The sequence below is a fragment of the Cnephaeus nilssonii genome (assembly GCF_951640355.1).
Source record: "Cnephaeus nilssonii genome assembly, chromosome: 11".
Lineage (NCBI taxonomy): Eukaryota > Metazoa > Chordata > Mammalia > Chiroptera > Vespertilionidae > Cnephaeus > Cnephaeus nilssonii.
Genome location: NC_137082.1, coordinates 12536946 through 12562755, shown reverse-complemented (window position 1 = coordinate 12562755; position 25810 = coordinate 12536946). Strand labels below are relative to the sequence as shown.

The window sequence follows — 25810 nt, the reverse complement described above, 5'->3', positions numbered from 1 at the left end:
AGCCTGCGGACTGAAGGGTCCCAGGTTTGATTCCAGTCAAGGGCACATGCCTGAGTGGCAGACTCTATCCCCAGCACAGGTGTGCAGGAGGCAGCCAATCAATGATTCTCTGTCATCATTGATGTTTCTATCTCTCCCTCTCCCTTCCTCTCTGAAATCAATGTGCTTGTTTCTATTTATTAAGTAGATCTGCCACAACTCCCAGTCTTGGTGGGCTGGTCTTCTGTAGTAGGTGTCTTGTGGGACCCCATGGTGCTGTCTTCTTGATCTCCGGAGCTGTGTGCTCTAGGAATGTTCCTTGTGTGGGTTATGTGAGCCTTCCTCTTGTAATTGGGTTTTAATTGCTGTTGCCCCAAATGTTGTAGGCGGGCTCAACTCTCAGGTGGCTGACTGTGAGGCTTAATGCTGAACATGTCCTACAAACTGTTGTACTGGTGCTGATACCACAGCAGCGGTGTTTTGGAGGTCACCGGGAGTTTCCTGCTTGAGTAAGTGTATTTCTGTTGTTGTTGTTATTATTATTTACTTTATGAGTATGAGTAAAGGTGTATCAATTTTATCATTTCAAAAAACCAATGTTTTATTTCATTGATCTTTTGTATTTTTTAGACTTTGTTTTGTTTATTTTTTAAAATATATTTTTATTGCTCATTGAATGCAGGGGCGGTTGTTCGGATTGGTCTGTAAAGCCATGCGTAGATACCAGCAACCATGTCTAAAGGACTTGCAGTTGGCATTGATCTTGGTACTACCTCCTCTTGTGTGGGTGTCTTCCAGCATGGAAAAGTGGAAATTGCCAACAATCATGGAAACCAAATCACCCCCAAGTTATGTTGCCTATACTGATACCAAACAATTGATCAGTGATGCTACAAAGAATCAAGTAGCAATGAATCCTACCAACAAAGCTTTTGATACCAAGTGCTATTGTTCAATCTGATATGAAGCATTAACCTTTCATGATGGTGAATGATGCTGGCAGGCCCAATGTCCAAGTAGAATACAAGGGAAAGACAAAAAGTTTCTATCCAGAAGAAGTGTCATCTATGGTTTTGACAAAGATGAAGGAAATCGCAGAAGCCTACCTTGGGAAGACTGTTACCAAGGCTGTTGTCACAGTACCTGCTTCCTTCAGTGATTCTCAGCGTCTGGCTACCAAAGATGCTGGAACTATTGCTGGTCTCAATGTACTTAGAATCATCAATGAGCCAACTGCCACTGCTATTGCTTACAGCTTAGACAAAAATATTGGAGCTGAAAGAAACATGCTGACCTTTGACTTGGGAGGTGGCACTTTGGATGTGTCAATTCTCATAATTGAAGATGGAATCTTTGAGGTCAAATCTATAGCTGGGGACACCCACTTAGGTGGAAAAGACTTTGACAACCAAATGGACTTCTGCAGAGTTCATTTCATTGCAGAGTTCAAACGCAAACATAAGAAGGATATCAGTGAGAACAAGAGGGCTGTCCATTGCCTTCGTACTGCTTGTGAACGTGCTAAGTGTACTCTCTCTTCCAGCACCCAGGCCAGTATTGAGATTGATTCACTCTATGAAGGAAACAACTTCTATACCTCTATCAACCATGCTTGATTTGAAGAATTAAATGCTCACCTTTTCCTGGCATCCTGGCCCCTGTAGAGAAAGCCCTTGGGGATGCCAAACTTGACAAGTCCCAGATCCATGATATTGTCCTGGAGGGTGGTTCTATCCCTTTCCCCAAGATTCAGAAACTCTGACAGGACTTCTTCAGTGGAAAAGAGTTGAATAAGAGCATCAACCCTGATAAGGCTGTTGCTTATGGTGCAGCTTTTCCAGTTAGCCATTCTCTCTGGAGACAAGTCCAAAAATATCCAAGATTTGCTGATTTTGGATGTCACTCCTCTTTCCCTTGGCATTGAGATGGCTGGTGGAGTCATTACTGTCCTCTTCAAACGCAATACTACCATTCCTGCCAAGCAGACACAGACCTTCACCACCTACTCCAACTATCAGCCTGGTGTGCTCATTCATGTTTATGAAGGTGAGTGTGCCATGATCCAGGATAACAACCTGCTTGGCAAGTTTGAACTCACAGGGGTCCCTCCTGCACCTCATGGTGTTCCTCAGATTGAAGTCCCTTTTGATATTGATGCTAATGGCATCCTCAATGTCTCTGCTGTGGATAAGAGTACAGGAAAAGAGAACAAGATTACCATCACTAACGACAAGGGTCGTGTGAGCAAGGAAGACTTTGAGCGCATGGTCCAGGAAGCTGAGAAGTTCAAAGCTAAAGATGAGAAGCAGTGGGACCAGGTGTCTTCCAAGAAGTCACTTGAATCCTATGCATTCAACATGAAAGCAACTGTTAAGATCAAGGCAAGATCAATGATGAGGACAAACAAGATTCTTGACAAGTGCAATGAAATCATCATTGGCTTGATAAGAACCATACTGCGGAAAAGGAAGAATTTGAACATCAGCAGAAAGAGTTGGAAAAAGTCTGCAACCCCATCATTATCAAGTTGTACCAGGGTGCAGGGAGGCATGCCAGGAGGAATGCCTGGGGGCTTTCCTGGTGGTAGAGTACCTCCATCTGGTGGTGTCTCCTCTGGGCCCACCATTGAAGAGGTTTATTAAGCCACCTTTGAGCATAGGTTTAGCATTCTTCCACACAAAGTATTGAAGGATGCAAATTTGTAGCAAATTGCATGGCAATTTTAAAAGTTGAGCTGCTGCATAGTAAATAACTGGGCATTCTTGATACTTAATATGGACCATGTGCACAGGGAAAGTAAATAATGCACTTTATAACACTGAATTGTTAAGTGGAAAATGCGACATCTTAAAACTAATCAAAATTGGCACCATAAAAAAGAAATAAAATGTATTTTTATTATGTGCCTGACCAGAAATTGAATTGTGACCTCCTGGTTCATAGGTAGACACTCAACCACTGAGCCACGCTGGCCAGGCTCAAGATTTCTTAATATCTTCTGTAATTTTCCACTCAGAAGGCAGAAAGTTACAAAGTCCTTCTCTAAAGATGGGCATAATTGGAAAATAATATTGCATTTCTTCACTGTATAGAATACAAACTATGAAGACAAGGAAACTCAATTATTCCCATTTCTATCCCCACATCACTTTTGTTGAAGAACTGCTCACTTAACATTCTAGAAGCTATCTTGTTTGGATATGCCACTGTGATCTGAGTGATGAACCTTTATTCCCGTTAGTGTTATGGCTATGACACTGCCTTCATCTGTGGGACAGCTAAAAGGACAAACCCTCAGTATCTATTAGAGAAATTGTGCACATAATTATTTTTCTGTCAAGATCCCCCACTAAGTTTTTATTTTTTTCTGAACCCCGAAAAAGATAAATGCTTATATATATTATTAGCTACAACTGTGCCAGGCCCCATTTTAAGTGTTTCTCATGTTTTATTTTTTTCCAACAACTTATATGCACTACTATTAAAACTCACTTTTCAGGTGAGAAACAGGCAGGTTAAATGCATCTAAGACCACATTGACAGTTAAAGGGCAGAGACTCAGGATTTGAATATATTCTGGCTCCTGAGAATACATGATTCACAGTAACTGCCCTCTGAAATAATTCCAATATTGCCATACTAGACCCCCACCCAATTTTCTGGAAGCCAATAGTGACCCACTTATTATTCTCATAGCACCCAGTTTTACTAGTATGTGCAGAATGACATATATCCATGTCCTATTGCACAATTATCACAAAAACTGTTAGGTGCCATGTTCACTCCTAATGGAGTTGTGCTAGAACTACCTACTTACTGTTATCTGGAAGTTACTAGAGTAATCACATCTCCACAAACTTTAAAACTACACTCCCTCCTAAGCCTCAGTTAATACTAATAATCTACTTACGAGACCAGTGTTTCTGATCTTTTCCCCTCCAAGACCTAGCAATTATCATTTTATGTGCTTCAAGCATGAAACAGCTCTGCCCCTAATTGATATAAGAGCAACACCACCAATCTGGCACTGTTAAGTTTCTAAATAGCTAAAATATAATTTCGGTCAGTCACATGGGCACCATACCTGAACTACACACAAACATACTCTATTCACAAATGTTGTTTTATTTATTTAAAAGACTTATTTTTATTTCTACCTCACCTGAGGATATGTTTTTATTGATTTTAGAGAGAGAAGGAAGAGGGAGAGGGAGAGAGGAGAGAAAGTGAGAGAGAGAGAGAGAGAGAGAGAGAGAGAGAGAGAGAGAGATGAGAAAAGCGACAGGTTGCATCCTGTACGTACCAGACCAAGGATGGAACCCACAACCTGGGTATGAGCCCTGACCAGTAATTAAATCCATGACTTTTCGTAAGGGATGATGCTCCAAACCACCAAGCCACACTGTCCAGGGCATCGAATGTTCAGCTTTATAGCAACAGCATCCTGGGACAGTCAATGGCACAGCCACATTTTTAAAAATCAAGAGAAGTAGCCCAGCTGGCGTGGCTCAGTGGTTGAGCGTTGACCATGAATCAGAAGGTCGTTAAGATTCCCAGTCAGGGCATATTCCCCGGGTTGCGGGCTCAATCCCTACTCTGGGGCATGCAGGAAGTAGCTGATCAATGACTCTCTCTCATCACTGATTTTTCTATCTTTCTCTCCCTCTCTGCAATCAATAAAAATATAGTTTTTAAAAAATCAAGAGAAGTAAACACAACAGGGCTTTTGCACATGGCAGACAATCCATGGAGAGGCATATTTTAGAATCTAAGTAATCCTAACAGAGTCTAATATCTTACATTAGTAGTTTTTTATACAAAAGTTACAAAAAAAGAAACTACCAAAAAAACAACCCAAGTCATTATTTCTTATTTCCTCATTTTACTCTAAGTTGGTGAAATAATGAGACTAGAGAAATTTTTCTAGTTACAAGATGCTTTGCAATGGAGTCATTAATTAGTAAGCTCAAAGTGAACCCTGAATTGAACAGAAATTTGTGAATAATATAATTTCTAAAATTTGAAAAACAGGAGACTTAAAAGGATGGTAACACCAAGAAGAGCAAGTCAAATATTAAAATTGCACCCTGAAACGATTCATAGAAAAATCTAATTTTCTATTAGTTTTTGTCATATGCATGGAACTATTCAGAGTAGAGAACTAGGACTTTTAAAAATTGGGGGTGAGGGTGCCTGGTGAGGCTGTGCCAAGACAATTCCCTTCTGATGTATCCACAAAAGGAAAATGACTTTTATGGATTGCAGTTATCTTCAAGACAGTCTAGTTCCCTCAACTCCATTGTGTGCCTGGGAGAAGATAGTAAAAATACTTCCCTAAGCGGTAAGTCTAATAGGAAACTACAAGCTCACTCTGGAAAGATGTGATAATAGTACCACATGCTGAATTTTTTACAGCTTTTTTAAAAAGTGTATTTTTATTGATTTCAGAGAGGAAGGGAGAGGGAGAGAGATAGAAACATCAATGATGAGAAACGCTAGTCAGGTTTAACAGCTTTTTCTATTGGAGGAATCTATTTGTCAAATTTATAGCATAGGAAAATTGGAGGCCCCTCAGAAAAGGTAATGCAGAAAAATTAGATTAATAAAAGAAAGTATCCATTTAAGTAGGCAAAAAAATGGCATATGTTTTCAAAAATATACAAAATAATCTCATATGAAATGCCTTAATTTGCATGTGACCTAGTACTTATTCATATTAACCAGATCCAGTTGTTCTATTACATGTTTTAGAACATCTATTTTTTTTTAAGTTCTAAAGTTTTTTTAAATATACATTGATTTCAGAGAGGAAGGGAGCGGGAGAGATATAGATCTCAATGATCAGAGAGAATCATTGATTGGCTACCTCCAGCATGTCCCCTACTGGGGATGGAGCCCGCAACCCAGGCATGTGCTCTTGACCAGAATCAAACCTAGGACCCTTTAGTCCGCAGGCCAACGCTCTATCCACTGAGCCAAACTGGCTAGGGCTAGAATGTCTATTTTAAAAAATATATTTATTTTTAAAGTCAGTACATAAAACCTGTATTTGTATACCCATATATAAGCTATCCTGCTTGGTATCTCATTGGATCCAAGATGCTAAAAGATTAATAAAAAATTTTTAAAAAACCTCAAGTCACAGATTAACAAATAATATATTTATTCAAGTTTTCTCAATCACACTTGTACTAATTTATTCTAGGTTTCCAGGTAGACCGTGCCTTTTTAGTTGCCTTAAACTGACACACTGACTTTGCAGTCTATATTTTGTAAGAGAGCAGGTAACTCGAGCACAGAAGAAACGATATAATGTGGCACGGGCGATGGCTTCAGTGGCATTATTCCATTTTTATTTATCCAGACTGTTGCTTTCAGCCCGGCATTGAGGCCTCCTTGTATATCGGTTTCTAATGTGTCACCCACCATCACACAGTCCCCAGGCTGTACTCCAAGGAGGTCACAGCAGTAATAAAATATGGAAGGTGCTGGTTTCTCTTCTTTCTGTTCTCCGCCTACGACGATGGCGTCAAAATAGGACTGACAGGCACAAGCCTCGATCTTCTCCCTCTGGGTCTGTCTATCGCCATTTGTTAATAAAAGTAGGCAGACATCCTTTCGAAGTTCGGTGAGCATGGCTTTGACATCTTCTGCTAGCGTCATATGCTGTAAACGTGTGGATTTCCACAGAAAATAACATTCTTCAGCCAATTTCCTGTCGGCCGCACCGCCCTTAGTTTCCTGAATTGCTTCCTCCCAGTGTGAAGTCCTTTGATCAGTAATGCATGTGTCGGAAGGACGAAAACATTCCTTGCTGAGTTTAACTTGAACTTTGTCACAGATTATTTCAGCCTCTTCTTTGTAATGGTATTTTGATTGTAAGAGCTTTATCACCTAAGTAAAGGAAAACAGCTCCATTAACACACTTTATGTCTTTATTTAATAGGTATGCCATGAGAAGAAGTGATCCTATAAACCCAGAGCTAAAAGATTCTAACTCCACTCTTTTCCCCCCAATAGTATTTATTATTATTATTTTTATAGGATATTATTATTTTAGAGGATAGGTTCTTCATTGATTTTTAGAGAGAGGAAAGGAGAGAGGGAGGGAGAATCTACAATGTGAGAAACATTCATCGGCCAACCCCTGCATGCACCCTGACTGGGGATCAAACCCACAACCCAGGCATGTGCCCCAACTGGGAACCAAACCCACAACCCCACCTGGGTGCACTAGACGACACTCTAGCCTACTGAGCTACCTGGCCAGGGCTCCACTCCAAGAGAGCTATCATAAGGCAGGTCTATTATCATACCATTTCCATTGGGAATTGGTCTTATTTTTAAAGAACGCCAGAATAAAGATCTCCCAACCTCTCTAGACAGTATATATATACATACATATATTTTTTAACCAATTTCTATTCTATAAACATTTCTCATATACAACTAATAAAAATCCTTCTTTTAGCAGCTTAAGTCCACCACATTTCATTCTGGTCATAAACACATGAACTTGTGCTTATAGTTAGTAAAATATTTTGAATTTCTAACTATCATTTAGACTCTTTCCAGAAATAACACTAGTTCACCTCACCTTTTCTTTTAAAAAAAAATTTTTTTTTTTAATCAATTACAGAGAGGAAGGGAGAGGGAGAAAGGAATAAAACATCAATGATGACAGAACCATTGATTGGCTGCCTCCTGCGCGCCCCCTACTGGGGAATCAAGGCCGCAACCCTGGCATGTGCCCTGACTGGGAATCAAACCTTGACCTTCTGGTTCATAGGTCAATGCTCAACCACTAAGCCACACCTGCCGGGCTAATTCTGTATTTTAAAAATGTGTATGTAGCTCTAATGGAATCAAGCATGTTCTGTGATTTCAGCAGTTTAATGATCCAGTGCTTCTTCCAAACCTAGGTTTCTAGATTTTAAAAATTTTAAGTAGGTTTGAGTCACTCCCTTTGCTACCCTGGTTCTGATTCCCTCTTCAGAATTAAGAACATCTCCTCATGTCTCCACAGCTCTTTATCTTGGCTTTTATTACATTACTAGAGGCCCAGTGCATGAAAGTTCATGCACTGGAGGGGGGGTCCCTTAGCCTGGCCTGCCCCCTCTCACAGTCCGGGAGCCCTCAGGGGCGGGAGGCGACCCAGCATTCAGGGTAAGGCAACGCCCCCATCACACCTCTGCTACTGCCACTGCTGGCAGTGCAAGCCTTGGCCGGCCCTGGTTACCTGAGCCTTGGGCGGCCCTGGGCGGCTGGGCAGCTGCCATTGGCAGCTTGCCTGCACCTCGGGCTGGCCCTGGGTGTCAGGGGGCTGAGGGGACTGGAGGACTCCAGAGGCAGGCACACGGAGCGGCTGGACCCGACTGGGGGAGGGCCTGGCCGTGCTGTGCGCCTGCCGCCCCAGCGGGGCTGAGGGGACTGGGTGCCACCATCTTTGAGAGTGTGACAGTCAATTAGCATATTCCCTCTTTATTAGATAGGAGGCTCTAATTCATTTGGTCTGTCTTCTAACATTTACTAAGACCCTAATGTGGCAAGCATTATACCCAGTGCTTACATACATTATTTCTACCTTTCTAACTCTCTAAGAGTTCCTTTGTTGAGATGAGGAAATAGAAGTTCAAGATTGTTACATAACTCACACAAGCTGGGATTTTAACCCACACCTGCCTACTTCCAAAGTCCACATGCTTGCCTTTATACTATTGTATTAGGCACTTAGAGACTGGGTTTCTTGTCTCCATGACATTATCTGGTGAGGAAATTAGGTATGCAACCACCACAAATACTGGGTTGAGCGCTACGACAATCTTATAGTCATTCCACAGGATTGCTGGATAAGGCTTATCAAAGGAAGTAATATTTAAAGCAGTTACCACGCCTCTAAGGTGGGAATGGGAAGACGATAAAAATCATTCTAAAGAGAAGGAACAGAAGGAACAAAGACACAGAGCTTGGAATTTTGTAAACTGGGAAAGGCAAGAAGCTTAGTTCAGCCAAAATGAAAGTCATGTGAGGGAGGATGCTAAGAGAGGAGACTAGAGGCTGTTTGGAATCAGTCTGTAAAGGGCCATGAGGCCCAGGCTATAACAGCTGCTACCCAAATCACCTTGGCACACACTATTCCCATGTACATCAATGGCTTCGCACTGTAAGTACTTGAGCTTCTCTGCCTAGGGCTTTATTTGGCCTCAGGGGCACCCATACACATAGGCTGAGGCCCAAGTGTTGCCTGGGAGCAGGCCTCAACCAATGAGGAACAGAAATTGGTGAATCAATATCACAGCTTTCTTGCTCCTTGGGAGGACCATAATGTATGTTCTGCATACTAGCTCAAGAATTCCCCAATTATTCACAACAGGAAACTGCTCATTTATGTAAACTGTATTCAATTCCTTCACTTCCCCTACTCCCCCACTCCCTGGGATCACAGGAGAAGAATTTTGGCAGTGAGGATTCTCTAGAATCGATTAAGTCCAGGTTCACAACTGATAGTTGTGTAACTCCCTAGGTCTCCTCAAAGATCCTCTGAAACCGGGCTGGCTTAGCTCAGGGTTGAGCTTCGACCTATGAACCGGGAAGTCACGGCTGGATTCCCGGTCAGGACACAAGCCTGGGTTGTGGGTTCGATCCCGAGTGTGGGACATGCAGGAGGCAGCGATCAATGATTCTCATCATTGGTGTTTCTCTCTCTCTCTTCCGTCCTCTGAAATCAATAAAAATATATTAAATAAGAAAGCCAGGTGACAGTCTTCCTACGTTGGTGTTCAACTCTGCCATCGTGGCAGCTTTAATGACATCTTTCTGGGTCCCAAAGCGCTGGAACGAATTTCAAGAGCCTGCGAGCAGACAGGCAGGTAACCCAAGCCGCCAGGCTTGAGGGCAGGCAGCCCCCCAGCCCACCCATCCTTTCCTGCCGCTCCCGCACGGGAGTCTCAAAGCAGCCGAGGCCAGAGTTCCGGGTCCCCTGCGGGATCCCGCACCCCGGGCGCCGGGTAAACGGAGGAGGGAGGACACTAAGGAAAGGGAACCGGGGGAAGGCTGCGGGTATCGAGACATTACCTCCAACATGCCTTTTCTACTGGCCCCCGCCGTGTCGATGAGCGTGTTGTCCAGGTCAAAGAAAACGGCGCGCACGCTCAGCCCCATCCCAACAGCTGCTGGACTACACGCTGCTCCAACTCCAGCCTCAGCGGCGCATGCGCAAGGCAGGTCAATGGGCAACGAGCCCCTGGGCGGAGCTTTATGAGTCACCTGACCCTCCCGTGCCCCGCCCCCTTCCCAATGCCAGCGAGATACGTGAGAAGCGCGAGATCCGGGGGCACTCCGGGACCGACCGAGGTCTCCAGGCTGCGCCGCCGGCGGGTGACGGCGTCCCCGCGGGAGTGGTTACCTGGTCTGCGTGCGCTTTCCTCCTTTGTACCTGCCTTCTGCTAAGCTCTTTTTTCCTGTTGCTGTCCAGGGGCGGGGCTGGGGAGGGGTTGGTGGTGGTGGGATTGTGACGTCTGGCGCTTAGGAAGGAGACTGAGAAGCTGGCTTTTCCGGGGAGGCGTGTAGGCGGCAGGGGGGCCGGTGTATTGTACGCGGAGCTGCTGGGGCTCTGAAATGGCACTGGGCCTTTGCCTTAAGTTAGGGTACCTGTGTGTCTAGTATACTGAGTCTGCGACCCTGGCTATGGTGGGTCACCGTTAGCAACGGAGCATAAGAAATGTCCAAACCTGCCCTAGCTTGGTTAGAGCATCGGCCTGCCCACTGAAGCGCCCGTTGGATTCCCGTCAAGGGCACATGTCCGGGTGCAGGCTCGATCCCCAGTAGGGGGCGTGCAGGAGGCAGCCAATCAATGATTCTCGCCATTGATGTTTCTCTCTCTCTCCCTCTCCCTTCCTCTCTGCAGTAAATAAAAATACATTTTTTTAAAAATGTCCAAACCTGTAGAGAACTTATATGAGTTTATCTGAGCCAAATTGACCATTGTGGGGAAGCAAAATCTCCATGGATTAAGAAAATGCTCTGGAGAATGGCAGTTTTACAGCTAACTTTATTCATTAGAATAAAAGGGGGAGAAGTAAGGATGGTTACATGAAATCCATTGGTGGTAGAGCAAGGGGGTAGGAGAAGGCAAAGCGGGGAAATCTCTGGGATTGGATAAAAAACAAACTGGAGAGACACACACTACTTTTACATTGGTGGGCACTGTTAGGGTCCCCAAGGAGGAATGCCCAAGGCCAGAAGTGCTAAGGGATTATACATTTATTAGGTCATCTGGATACCAGATGGGCTGAGTCCCAAAATGGCACCAGCACCCAGGGACGGGGAGTCAGAGATTTTAAAGGACCCTAGGCGGGCTTTTTCAATGGGGAGTTCTGAGTGGGTCCGGATACTGGGCAAGACTGGAGTGGAAAGATACTGGTCTTAGCAAATGGAATGTGGTCTAAGTGGAAAGAAATGTCGGTTGCAAAATGATCCTAAAAGTCAGTTTCCTAGGGAAGATCAAATATTAGATTTGATCAAATAATAATATTGTTTCTTATTATTTGATCAAATCTAATATTCCAGCCTTTTCGTTTTATGGAATAGGTATGGAGGCCATTTCTTCCATAGTTGCTTCCTGCTGAGGGAGAGGAGGGTCATCAAGATCATAGGGGATGGATGGACTTTGAGTGTAGTCACTGGAACACTGTATAGATTCCTCATGTTTGGAGCGAGGGGTTGCAGCAGCATGATTTCCCCAAAAGGCTGGTTGGTGAAGGCTTAAAAGCTGTCCTGAAGGAAAGATGAAAAATTACACAGAATTCTTCATGGACCAAAAAACAGGATGAGGAATAGGAATGTTAATGGTCCTATGAAGGGAAGTAGCCAGGTATACCAATTTATATCTTTAGCCAAAAGTCTCATGAATTTGATTGACCTTCTTTAAGCTTTGTGGCCCTTTCTATTAATTTTTGGCAGCATCCCTGACTAGGCCAGACTGATTTACATAAAAACAACATCCTATCCTATATAATAAAAGGCTAATATGCAAATCAACCAAATGGTGAAATAACTGGTCGCTATGACATGCACTGACCACCAGGGGGGCAGATGCTCAATGCAGGAGCTGCCCCTTGGTGGTCAGTGCCCTCCCACAGGGGGAGCACCGCTCAGCCAGCAGCCCTGAGCCAGGCTCATGGCTGGCAAGCACAGCGGTGGTGGGAGCCTCTGCTGCAGCCTCTCCCGCCTCTGCGGCAGCACAGGGAGCAGGCCTAAACCATCAGTCAGACATCCCCCGAGGGCTACCTGGACTATGAGAGGACGCAGGCTGGGCTGAGGGACCCCTCCAAGTGCACATATTTCGTGCACTAGGCTTCTAGTTAAAAATAAAACTTTTGAAGATAATAAACTGAACTAGAGTCTAACATCCACAACTGCATATATGGAATCTATTGAAACACACATTTTCCCTCCTAAAATCACCCTTAAAAAAAATCTTTGTTGTTGAAAGTATTACATATGTCCCCCTTTTTCCCCCATTGACCACCTCCAGACTATCCCTCACCCCAGGCCTTAACCACCCTTATTGTCTGTGTCCATGGGTTATGCATATGTGCATACAAATTCTTTGGTTGATTAACTTCCACCCACTCACCTCTCTCTCCTTCCCTCTGAGATTCTGCACTTTGTTCCATGCTTCCATGTCTCTGGATCCAATCTGTTCACCAATTTATCTTGTTACTTAGGTTCCACGTAGGAGTGAAATCATGTTTTACTTGTTTCTCTGACTGGCTTAGCATAATATTCTCCAGGTCCTTCCATGCTGTCTCAAAGGGTCAGAGATTCTTCTTTTTTACTGCTGTATAATATTCCATGGTATAAATGTACCACAGCTTTTTTTTATCCACTCACCTTTATTTTTATTAAAGAGCCAAATTAAGACCAATTTATTCACTGCATTACGTCTAGTTACAATTTGGCCTGATAGTTTGCATGAACACAATAAGAATAGCAATTGATGATACAGGCTTTTAAAAACCTGCTTTGCTGGAATCTCATGGTTGAGCTTTAATTAGCCCCTCAGGGCAAAGAAGCTGAGCCATCAGGTTTTCCTGCACTACCTGTAGACTTGGATGAATTCCACAAGTTGTTGAGGTCCCCAGTTCTGTTTTGGGGTACTTTCCTCGCCATCTCTCAGGAAAGCAACCTTCATTCCTTACCTGCAAAGACTGCCATAAACCACGTGATCAAGCAGGGTACCAGGCTTTTTTCTTGTAAGTGGCTTTTGATTGGCTTTGATCAGTTTTGAGAATGCTTTCTGGTGGTACCCAGAGTCCAGGCACATCTTTTTTATACATGACATCCCAGTCCAAATCTTGGTTAATAAAACCACAATTGGAAGCTGGTCTTATTGAATTCATGCAAAGAAACATATTGTCATGAATCACTCATTAAGAATTGCAAAAAAAAAAAAAAAAAAAGAATTGCAAATTCTAGAGGGGTCAGGTAGGAAGAAAAATATATAATTTACCAAATTGTTTTAATGTACCAAATGAGGTTTATTCTATTAACTTAATTTGTCCTTGAGTGTGGTCAGTAGATGGAACTAATGGGATTTCTGCTGTCTCCGTAAGTAGTTGATTTAAGCTATTTTCCCTCTGGCTGGGGAGGAATAGTGCACATTATTTACTCTTAAGTATCCTTGGTTTAGGGAAGATAGAATTTACTAGATGGTTGCAAACTGCTGTTTAACTATCAGCTTCCCTATTATTATTGCCCTGGCTTACTGGCCTGTGTCATTTAAAATATATATATATATTTTATTGATTGTTTACAGAGAGGAAGGGAGAGGGATAGAGAGGTAGAAACATCGATGAGAGAGAAACATCGATCAGCTGCCTCCTGCACACACCCTACTAGGGATGTGCCTGCAACCAAGGTACATGCCCTTGACTGGAATCGAACCTGGGACCCTTCAACCGCAGGCTGACGCTCTATCCACTGAGCCAAACCGGCTACAGCTGGCCTGTGTCATTTATACACTAGAGGCCTGGTGCATGAATTCATGCATGGGTGGGGTCCGGCCAGCCCGCCCCTGGTCGAACTCCCAGTCAAACTCCCGGCCAAGGGGACAATTTGCATATTAGCCTTTTATTATATAGGATTTCTCCCTATAAATCTTCTATAACTTTCACAAACCTTCTTACAACTTTAACTCACTTTCTTTTTCATTCAAAATGCATGTCCATGCTATTACCAAAACCATACAATTTCTTTCCAATTTAATTAGAATTCTTAGGAACCTTAATTTTCCAATTGATAACCAGAACGGTGAATTGAGGTTTTTCCCAGGGTCATGTCTCGCAGTGCCGAAGAATGAGCTCTGCAGACCAGAAGATTTAAGCAAAAGTATGGAAAATTTATTATAAGCAGATTCAGACTCCCCTCACAGGGTCAGGGGGGCAATAATGGGCTGCCCCCCTTAAACCTTGTAGTCAAGGGGTATATATTTCCTACAAGTCTGCTCTATGTCTACCTGTGTCATCACCTGATTGAGTCCCTCATTGTTCTTGCTTAGCAACGGATCTGAACTTTCCGTTTCTATGTGTTCTCGCTCTGTTCCTATGCTGAACTTTCTATGTTTTCATACACCTTGTTGTTGCAGGCCTTCCCTTGGTTTCCCATGCCTCCCGCTTTGTGTCCAAAAACATTTTATTATTTCAGCCTGGTTGGTTTCTGTGGTTAGGCTGCTCAAACTGCTGTGTCTGCCCTGCCTATGTTCCACCTGCCTTTGTTTTCTACTGGACCCCTGTCCTATCTGCTTGCGTTTCAAATGATACCAAAAAGTAAACAACCAGCATTTCTTAGATTGACATTTATGAACACTCACTTTCAAGAAATAAAGCAAGACATTACATTAACAGTTCCAAATCTACTTTATAGATTTTCTACGACAAAAGCTAAAATCAGATGAACTTAAAACTTGTTGAAATATTTAGATGTTTATCATTTAACCCAGCAATGTTCCAAAGCTTTGAAGTTACCAAAGACTTTGGAAATTTATGTGTAGGCATATGAGTCTGGAGAAAGACGGAGCGGCGTGGGGGGGGGGGGGTCGGAGGCAGATGTGGAGCAGGCCCCACAGCCTGTTCTAGGACTGCAGTTTCCAGGCCTCCAGCCACTTAGATTTAAAACTGCCACATTTTTCCTTAGAGATAACAGGCTAAGGTTTGGGTGATAATGAGTTCAGCCTCTAATAGTAGCAGAACTGTTAAGTAAGCATTTGCAGTTTTGTAGTAAAGAAAGTTGTTCCTTTTTGGGGGCAGGGGTGTGAGGAGGCACTAAGGTGAGAGCAATTTTTAGAGCATTAAGGGGATGAGAATACTGGCCTTGAGATCTATAGGCTCAGTGAGGGGTCCCTTCTCAGCCTTAGACAGATTTTACGAGAAGACTAAAGTTGGGAACCCAGAGGTGAAAGTATCCAGCAAGCCTGAGAAAGGAGAGTATTTCTTGTCTAGAGGAGAGGACAGGCATGGAGGAGATAAGGCATTTGTGGTCTAAGGTAATGGCTGGACTTAGTGGGATGAAAGTGAAACCGAGGTAGGTGACTGTGGTTCAGGAAAACTGGGCTTTATAAGGGGCTGCCCAGTAGCTCTGGTTGGGCACCGAGGTAGAACGAGAAAATAGTGCATAAAGGGGGTATTTAGTAAGATTCAGTGTAGAAGTGAGGTGGCTAATGGCTGTGAGACTAATCCATCAACTCCCATAATAGACACTAAGGCGGGGCCAAGGATCTCAGTGAATTTGGGGAGGGCAGAATAAGTGGCCCCTTAACCTGACTCTAATCTTAACCCTAACCCTTGCCTTAAACCTATTCCTAACAATAATCCTAACCCTACACATGGACCTAATGTTAAACCTAATCCTAAATTTAGCCCTAATTCTAAATTTAACTCTAACCCTAACCCTAAACATCATCTTACTAAACTATAACCCTAGCCCAGCCAGCATGGCTCAGTAGTTGTGTGTGGACCTATGAACCAGGAGGTCACGGTTCGATTCCCAGTCAGTGCACATGCCCAGGTTGCGGGCTCGATCCCCACTGTGGGGTGTGCAGGAGGTAGCCGGTCATTGATTCTCTCTCATCATTGATGTTTCTATCTCTCTTCCTTCCTCTCTGAAATCAATAAAAATATATTTTAAGAAAAACAACATAACCCTATCTCTAGCATTAGCTCAAAACCTACTCATAGCCCTAACCTTACACTAGACCTAGCCCTGACATTAACCCTAACACTAAACCTAAACTTAGCCCCAGCCCTAACCTAAACCCTAACAATCATCTAACTTTAACTCTATAACTATCCCAAAATGAGCCCTAACAATAAGCCTAACTTTAATGTTAACCTAATTCTAATCCTAACCCTATTATAGCCATAAACCTATCCTTAAACTTAACCCTAACTCTATTACTCACTTTAGTCCTAGCCCCAAACTTAACCCAACCATAACTCTAACCATATAACTAGCCCCAACATTAAACCTAACTCAAAACCTTACTAATTCTAGCCCTAATCTTAACCCTATTCTTAAACATAATCCTAACCATAAACCTAATCCTAAACTTAGCCCTATCCCTTCCCTTTAGCCTTAACCTTAAACCTAATCTTAACTTTAACTATAACCCTAAACTTAGCCTTAAACCTAACCCAAAACATAACACTAACCCTAGAGCTAGACCTCACCCAAATCCAAAATCTAACCCTATCTTTAATCCTAATCCTAAATATAAACTTAATTGTAAACATAACCCTAACTCTAGACTTACTAGTAGACCTAGCTTTAACTTTATAACTAACCATATTTGTAACCATAACCCTAACTGTAGACCTAGCCTTAAAACTCCCTATCTATAATAATAAAAGCGTAATATGCTAATTAGACCAGACAGCTGAACGACCTTCCAGATGTCATTGCAGACATCCTTCCAGATGAAGTAGCTGTGGTGGGGGCAGAGGCGGTAAGGAGCGATCAGGAAGGCAGGCGAGTGGTTAGTGGCGATCAGGCAGGCAGGCAGAGTGGTTAGGGGCAATCAGGCAGGTGAGCAGTTAGGGGCGATCAGGCAGGCAGGCAGTGGTTAGGGGCTATTAGGCAGGCAGGCAAGCAGTTAGGGGCGATCAGGCAGGCAGGCGAGCAGTTAGGGGTGATCAGGCAGGCAGGCAAGCAGTTAGGGGCATCAGGCAGGCAGAGGTGGTAAGGGGCAATTAGGGGCGATCAGTTAGGGGCGATCAGGCAGGCAGGTGAGTGGTTAGGGGCAATCAGGCAGACAGGCAGAGTGTTTAGGGCCAATCAGGCAGGCAGTGTGGTTAGGGGCAATCAGGCAGGCAAGTGGTTAGGGGTGATCAGGCAGGCAGGCAGGTGAGCGGTTAGGAGCCAGTGGTCCCAGATTGCGAGAGGGATGTCCGACTGCCAGTTTAGGCCCCATCCCACAGGGATTCCTGTGGGATCGGGTCTAAACCGGCAGTTGGACATCCCCAAAGGGGTCCCAGATTGTGAGAGGGTGCAGGCCTGGCTGAGGGAACCCCCCTCAGTGCATGAATTTCGTGCACCGGACCTCTATCTATACTAATAATAGAGGAATGTGCAAATTGTCCAGGACACCATCACGTAACAACTGTTCATCAGGCTGCATCCCTGCCCCTTGCTCAGGCAGCTGTGAGGCCCAGGGTAGGTAGGATAGGATACAATAGGAGGGGATAAGAAAGGAGAGAGAGGGGAAGGCAGGCCTGCATGCAGACAGGCTGAGAGGAGAAACAGAAATACAGAAAGGGAATAAGAAAAAGACGCAGGAATGGAAAAGGGAAGGAAATGCAGGGCTGCACGCAGGAGGGGGTGGCGACTATGGGGGAGGAGGAGCAGCTGCGCCTGGTGAGGGGCGGGGCTCAGGCGGCACAGAGCGGGGAGCCCCACCCAGACGTGGGAGGAGGGAGATGGCCCCTGGCGTGGGCCATTGGGACAGAGGGGTGGACGGTCCTAGGTCTTCCGGGTAAAGGTGCTCCTGCTCCGCGGCAGCAGCGCCCGGGCCGCGTGGGCCTTGGCCACACTCGCTGGGAGGGGAGGTGCAGCTTAGCTGGGGCAGAGTCAGACACTAAGGAGGGTACAGCTTTCGTCCCCAAGGACTGGACCCCAAAGATACTGGCCAAGGTTAGGTTGGTAGCGCATTAAGTGTACTTTGTTGAGTAGAAGTTGGGGTGTCCCGGGCAGGGAATAGGAGGAGGATGGTAGCAGGGAGGCCAGGGAAGGGGGGGTGGTGAAGGCCTGGCCAGGGCTGGGCCCTGGGCTGGGGGTTAATGCCCTGCCCCCCAGAACGGAAGCTTTAATATCAAAGTGAGCTCAGGTGGGGTGGGAAGCAGGTCCCAGAGAGGAAAGGGGAAGGTTTAAAAGAGAAACCAGTGAACATGGCGGGAGGTGTGGGGTGGGTAATAATAGGGAAGGAGGGAGGGAGTCAGGGTTCAGGCTCTCAAGGGAAAGGCAAATGGGGAGAGGGGAGAAGGAGTAAGAAGGAGACAGACACAGGGAATGAAGGGAGAGAAGGGAGGAGGGATGGAGGGAGAGAGGCCGCAGGAGGTTCAAAGGGAGGGAGGGAAAGAAAGCAGGAAAGAGAAGGATGCTAAAATGGGGTGAGGCCAGGAAAATAGTTAAATAAAAAGAAGAAACAGAATGTGAGAGTTAGGGGAGTTTAAAAGGACGAGTTAGTAAGAAAATTAAGTACAGGGTGATTTTTTTCAAATGTAGTCAGACATTCCCTGAGGGCTCCCAGACTGTGAAAGGGCACAGGCTTGGCTGAGCCGCGCCACCCCCCCCCCTTGTACGAATTTGTGCACTGGGCCTCTAGTCATATCTAATAAAAGAATAATATGCAAATTGACCATCACCCCAACACACAAGATGGCTGCCCCCATGTGGTCAAGGATGACTGCCCCCATGTGGACACAAGATGGCTGCCACAAGATGGCCAGCAGGGGAGGGCAGTTGGGAGGGACCAGGTCTGCAAGGGAGGGCAGTTGTGGGCGATCAGGCCAGCAGGAGAGGGCAGTTGGGAGGGACCAGGCCTGTAAGGGAGGGCAGTTGGGGGCAATCAAGCCTGCAGGGGAGGGCAGTTAGGGGTGACCAGGCTGGCAGAGGAGGGAAGTTGGGGGCGATCAGGCCTGCAGGAAAGGGCAGTTGCGGGGGACCCAGGCCTGAAGGGGAGAGCAGTTGGGGGGGACCAGGCCTGCAGGGGAGGGCAGTTAGGGGCAAAAAGGCTGGCAGGGGAGCAGTTAGACATCAATCAGGCTGGCAGGGGAGTGGTTAGGGGGTGATCAGGCTGGCAGGCAGAAGTGGTTAGGTGCAATCAGGAAGGCAGGCAGGTGAGCAGTTGGGAGCCTGCAGTCCTGGATTGTGAGAGGGCAGTCGGACATCCCTCGAGGGGTCCCATATTGGAGAGGGTGTAGCCTGGGCTGAGGGACACACACCCCCGTGCATGAATTTTGTGCACCAGGCCTCTAGTATATATATAAAAAGCCAGCAACCAAACACAGGACTGACCAATTGCTATGACACCTACTGTGGCCAGCCAACTGGCTCAATCGGGGGCGGGGCCAGCCGGCCAACCTCCCACGTCCCCTCCCCCCCACCAGCCCAGCCCCGATCAGCCCCCATCGGGGTGGGCTGGCTGGACCCCACCCATTTACGAATTCATGCACCAGGTCTCTAGTACCTTGTAATAAACATAGCCCTAAACAGAACTCTAGCCTTATCCCTATCCCTAATTCTAAACCAAACTAAATCATACCCTAGCCCTAGCCTTAATCCTAACACTAACCCAAAACTTAGACCTAAACCTTACACTATACCTAATCCCAGTCCTAACCCTAGCTCTAAACCTAACCCTAGTCCTAACCCAGGCTTTGTCCTAGGTCTAACCCTATCCCTAACCTTAAACCTAATCCTAGCCCTAACCCTAAACCTAAATATAACCCTAGTCCTAAATCTAAACCTAATTGTAAACCAAACCTAAACTAGACCTACCCTTAACACCCTAAACTTAATATTAACCTAAACCCTAAACTTAGACCTAAACATATATCTAACCCTAAACCTAACTCTAGTGCTAATATTAACCCTAACCCTAAATCTAGCCTTAGACCATGCTTTAAATTTAACTCTAATGCTACCCTACCTCTAAACTTATCCCTATCACTAACCCTAGCCATATACCTAATCATAACCCAAGCCTAACTATAGTCCTAACACTAATTTTAATGCTAACCCAAACCCAAGGTCTAACCCTAACACTAGCCCTAGCACTTGCCCTAACTCTAACCTTAATTCTAAACCCTCACTAATACTAACCCTAAACCTAGCCCTAAACTTATCCTTAACCCTAACACTAACCCTAGCCTTTGCCCTAGCCCTAAACACTTTCCTAAAACTAGTTCTAATTTTAGTCTTAGTTCTATCCCTATCCCTATCCCTATCCCTATCCCTATCCCTATCCCTATCCCTATCCCTATAATTAACCTTAACCATAGACCTAGCCATACTCCTAAACCTAGCCCCAGCAATAGCTCTAATTGTAGCCCTAACTAAACCCTAGTCCTAATGCTAACTCTAATAATAGCATTAACCCAAATCCAAAATCTAGCCCTAGACCTTGCTTTAAATTTAGCCCTAATGCTAACCCTAATTCTAAGCTTATCCCTAACACTAATCCTAGCCATAGACCTAATCATAATCCAAGCCTAATAGTAGCACTAACCCTAGCCCTAGCACTAGCCCTAAACCTAACCTTAATTCTAAACCTATACTAAACTTATCCTTAACCCTAACACTAACCCTAGCATTTGCCCAAGCCCTAAACATTTTCCTAAACCTAACCCTAACTTCATCAGTCCTAATCCTATAATTAACCCTTACCACAGACCTACCACTAACCTGAACCTAGCCTTAGCAATAAACCTAACTGTAGCCTAACCCTAACCATACCGTAGCTCTAGCCCTAATCCTAAACCTAACCCTAAACCAGTGATGGGCAACCTTTTGAGCTTGGTGTGTCAAACTTCGCCAAAAAACTGAGCATAACTCGGGTAGTGTGTCACTTTGAGGAAAAAACATTATTTCACAAGTGTTTCATCCTCAGGAGCAGCAAATGTTTCATCCTCGGCATGCGGCCGCTGAGGCGGCCGCGTGTCATTAGAAATGGCTACGCGTGTCAGTGCTGACACGCATGTCATAGGTTCGCCATCACTGCCCTAGACCAAGCTCTAACACTAGATCTAACCCCAACCCTAACACTAGCCCTAACCTGAACCCACCCTAAAGTTAACCATATGCCTAAATCTAGCCAAAAACCTAACTAAAACCATGCATCCAGAACTAAACCTAATTTTAAACCTAACCCTAACCCTAAACCTAATCTTAAATCTAACCCTAGTGCTAGCTTTAACCCTAAACCTAAACTAACCCTAACTGAAACCCTAGCCTTAGTCCTAACACCTTTTCTAAACCTAATTCTAGACCAAGTAAAATCCCTATCATTAGCCCTAACCCTGTCTGTAGCCCTAAAATTAACTATAGCCTTTAGCCCTAACTCTAACCCAAACCCTATTGCTAGCCCTTGCTTTAGTCATACCCAATGCCTGACTCGAATCCTAATCCTAGCCCTAAAGCTAATCCTGAACTGAACCCTAGCCATATACCTTATCCTAACCCTATTCCTAGACCCAGCCCTAACCATAACACTAAACCTAAACTTGAAGCTAGCCCTAGCCCTAACCTATCCCTAAATCTAAACCTAACACTTATATTAGCCCTACTACTAGTCCTACACCTAACCTTATACCTAAACCTAACCGTAATCATAATACTAACCCTAGCCCTAACCCCAACCCTCTAACCCTAACCCTAACACTATCTCTAACCCTAGGCCTAACCTCAATCCTCACCTTAGCTCTGGCCTCAAATCTCTCCCTAACATTAACCTTAAGTGTATTTCTATCTCTAGCCTTAACCCTAAACCTAACACTAGCCCTAAACTTAAATCTAACCTTAAAGCTAACACTAACTTTAAATGTAGACCTAAATGAAACCTGACCAAAATACCTATTCCTAACTCTAAGCCTAATCCTAACCATAGCTCTAGCCTTAAACCTAAACATGATCCAAAACTAATCTAACCCTAGCTTTAACCCCAAACCTAACTTTAAAGCTTAAACTGGTCCTAGCAGTAGCCCTAAATCTAACATTATACCTAACCTTGAACCTAACCTTAACCATAACATTAACTTTAAACCGTCCCCTAACACTAAACATAGCTCAAGTCCCAGCCCTCACCCTAACTCTCTCCCTACCGCTAGCCTACCTCTAAACCTAGTCTTTTTTTTAATTATTTAATATATTTTATTGATTTTTTACAGAGAGGAAGGGAGAGGGATAGAGAGTTAGAAACATTGATGAGGGAGAAACATCGATCAGCTGCCTCCTGCACACCCCCTACTGGGGATGTGCCTGCAACCAAGGTACATGCCCTTGACCGGAATCGAACTTGGGACCTTTCAGTCCGCAGGCCGACGCTCTATCCACTGAGCCAAACCGTTTTCGGCTAGACCTAGTCTTAATTTTAACTGTAACCTTAACTCTAAACCAAACTCTAACACTAGCTTCTGCCTTAAACTTAACAATAATCCTAATCCTAAACTAGATCAAACCTAGCCCTAACCCTAAACCTAGCACTAGCCCTGGCCCTAACCCTGGCCCTAACCCTAAACATAACCTTAGCTTTAAACTTAACCCTAAACCTAGATTTGGTCTTTACCCTAAACCAAATAATAACCTTAACCCTAACTCTAACCATAGCCTTACCCTCAACCCTAATCCTAATCCTAACCCTAGACCTAGACCTAGTCCTACACCTAACCCTAACCCTCATTCTAGCCCTCACCCTAACAATACCTCTAACCTTAAAACTACTGACTGTATTTCTAACCCTAAATCTAAACCTAAGCCTAACCCATGCCTTAACACTAACCCTAAAAATAAACCAAACTCTAGACAAAATTAAACCCTAAACATAACCCTAACCTTGTTTAAATCTAAACTTTGACCTAACACTAACCCTTAGCCTAATCCTAACAATAACTCTAGCCCTAACACTAACCCTAAACCAAACATTAACCCTAACCCTAGATCTAGCTTTAGTGCTAAAACTACCCGTAGGCCAAAAGTTAACCCTAAACCTAGCTCGAACTCAAACTCGAACTCTAACCCTGACACTAGCCCTAGACCAAAATTTAACTCTATAACCAGCCCTAAACCAATAGCTAAACTTAAATCAAACCCTGGCCCTAAACCTATCCCTAAACTAAAAGCTAACCCTAACCCTAAGCTTAGACCTGGCCTTAACCGTAAACCAAATCATAAACTTAACCTTAACCATAACCCTAAACCTACTCTAACACTAAAGCTAATCCTAATCCTAAACCTAACCCTAGATCTAATCCTATTCTTTTTTTTTTTTTTTTTTTTTTTTTAATATATTTTATTGATTTTCTACAGAGAGGAAGAGAGAGAGACAGAGAGCCAGAAACATTGATGAGAGAGAAACATCGATCAGCTGCCTCCTGCACACCCCCCACCGGGGATGTGCCCACAACCAAGACACATGCCCTTGACCGGAATCGAACCTGGGACCCCCGAGTCCGCAGGCCGATGCTCTATCCACTGAGCCAAACCGGTTTCGGCTAATCCTATTCTTAACTCTAACCTTAGCCCTAGATTTAAACCTAATATATCTAACCCTAATAGTCTCCACCCTGTGTGAAGGCTTTTAGGTACCTCAAGTAAACACATAAAATAGAGGAATGCATTTCATCACACTTCTAAATAAGAAAAAGCATCTGAGTCACAGAAGTTGGTTTTTAAAAAAAATGTATCTGTCAGCCATCAGCAGAAAGGAGAAAAAGTTTGGATGATTGCCTATGTGTTGAATTTAGAGTATTTAAGATAGAGAAGGGGGTAGATCTCTATTCAAGTTCCATAGGATGGATAAAGGGAATACTATTAAGACATCAATTATAAGGAAAGAACTGGGAATGAGATGTAATGGGGAGTGTTTAGCTGTCTATCATTCTAATGGATCAATGTTGAATCCACTCTTAGCCGAGTGTTCACAGTTGCCCTAAGTTGCTTCCAGTTAAAAAGGACCAGTTAAAAGCTATATATAAAATATTCCTGATATAAGGCTTTACATACATTTTCCTCTGTCTGGCAGTATATGGGATGGATATAGACTTGGAATCTTTTATTTTAATGTTCTTGTGTTACTGTTTTTCTTCTAGAACTGGTTTCAGAACTGAATAGCTCAGCGCTCAGAGCAGAGCAGAAGTGGAAACCTGAATGCCTTGGCACAAGGCCCCGATCCTAAGCCTCACCTGTCACCTCAGTTGGACCAAAGCAATCTTTTGACAGTTCTCAGCAGCTCCCATCATGTTCCTCAATTTTATTTCCTCCATAGCATACAATCATTTGTAGCAGCAACAGCTTTTCTCATTGTTTGTTTTTCCCCCAGAAACTGATTAGGCCAATCATTGTACAGGCTACATAGTGAGAAGATATATTTTACAGTTTTTGAATTGTAAATAAAGCAAGGCAAAAAGAAGAGCTTGATTAGAACTCCTCCACATGTTTCTTATAAATAGAACTGACATTGGAAGGGGCTTCTAATGTACTCATAGGTCCCCTTGATACCCAGAGCTGGGGAGGTGGGAGGAAAGGCCAGCCCACAACTAACACAACAGCACTGCCTTTGCAAGACTGCATGCAATGGTGCTACAGGGCCTACATGATGTCAATGTGAAGACAAGAGAAAGGGACAGTTCTACAGTCTGCCTACACTGGGACATTCCACACAAGCTATGAGGCGCCTAGAAGAAATCCTCTCAACCTCCTTGCTACAGGACTAGGCACAAGCATTTCCAAATGAGAAACCTCAGGAAGATGAGCCTCCAGGACTACCAGAATCACCCCCCAGTTAGAGAAAAATGTTAGGCTCTACTGAGCATGCAGTAATGAAGTCTGAACGTGGGCTCTAGGAGAAGAATGGTATAATTCTTTCACCCCCAAAAACAGGTCTTTTGTTTGAGATGCAAATCCATAGTGACAGCAAAGTATTACCATCTTGGAATACACACCAGGTGTTGGAGCAAGACCAAAGCAGAAAGATGTAGCTATCACATGAATACCCATAAAGTGTTTTATTATCCCTGTTCTGTATGGAACACTTTATTGCCTAAATGATTGTTGTCAAGTCCTGCAGGGCATCTGGAAGCACTAAAAGCACCAAACAGTAGATGCCTTACCCAAAGTCTGAATGACAACAAAAAGTTTTGAAATGGCAAACATGACTTCTTCACTGCTCTTACCACCAACTGTGCTATCTGTGCAACCCTATAACTATAAACAAAACAAGGCAAAAAGAAGAACTTGATTAGAACTCCTCCACATGTTTCTTTGGTTGGTGTTCTGAAGTTCAGGAGAGAAAACTGTAGTTAGTTAGATGATAGGAGTAGATGCTAAAGATCTTGAACATGTTAATCCAGATCCATATTTGTTATTCTAGTCCTCAGTCCTAGAACAGATAGTCAAATAAAATTTTAAACTCTGCATGCGATAAATTGATTTAAAGGTGAAGTCTATAACACCTTGAAATTTTTGCATCGGATTTCCCCTTGGAACATTTAAAATATAAGTAATACGGGAGAAAAAGGTGCTATTAGTAGAAATTCTGAGTCAATAATCAGGAAATTGTCTG

The 25810-nt window shown here is 44.1% G+C and overlaps 1 protein-coding gene and 1 pseudogene across 2 annotated transcripts; one reads left to right on the top strand and one right to left on the bottom strand.

The window, feature by feature from the left end:
* Window positions 1–711: 711 nt before the first annotated feature.
* LOC307107157 (heat shock cognate 71 kDa protein-like) lies at window positions 712–2663 on the top strand (annotated as a pseudogene). Its single transcript has one exon. The product of its transcript is annotated as a heat shock cognate 71 kDa protein-like (transcript).
* Window positions 2664–6165: 3502 nt separating this feature from the next.
* Window positions 6166–10182, bottom strand: NANP (N-acetylneuraminic acid phosphatase). The gene is made up of 2 exons (XM_079783802.1): window positions 10054–10182; window positions 6166–6873 (listed from the first exon to the last, which is right to left on the bottom strand). Exons 1-2 carry the CDS (start codon window positions 10138–10140, stop codon window positions 6217–6219), a joined length of 744 nt encoding a protein of 247 aa, XP_079639928.1. The 5' UTR covers window positions 10141–10182; the 3' UTR covers window positions 6166–6216.
* Between the last annotated feature and the right edge of the window lie 15628 nt (window positions 10183–25810).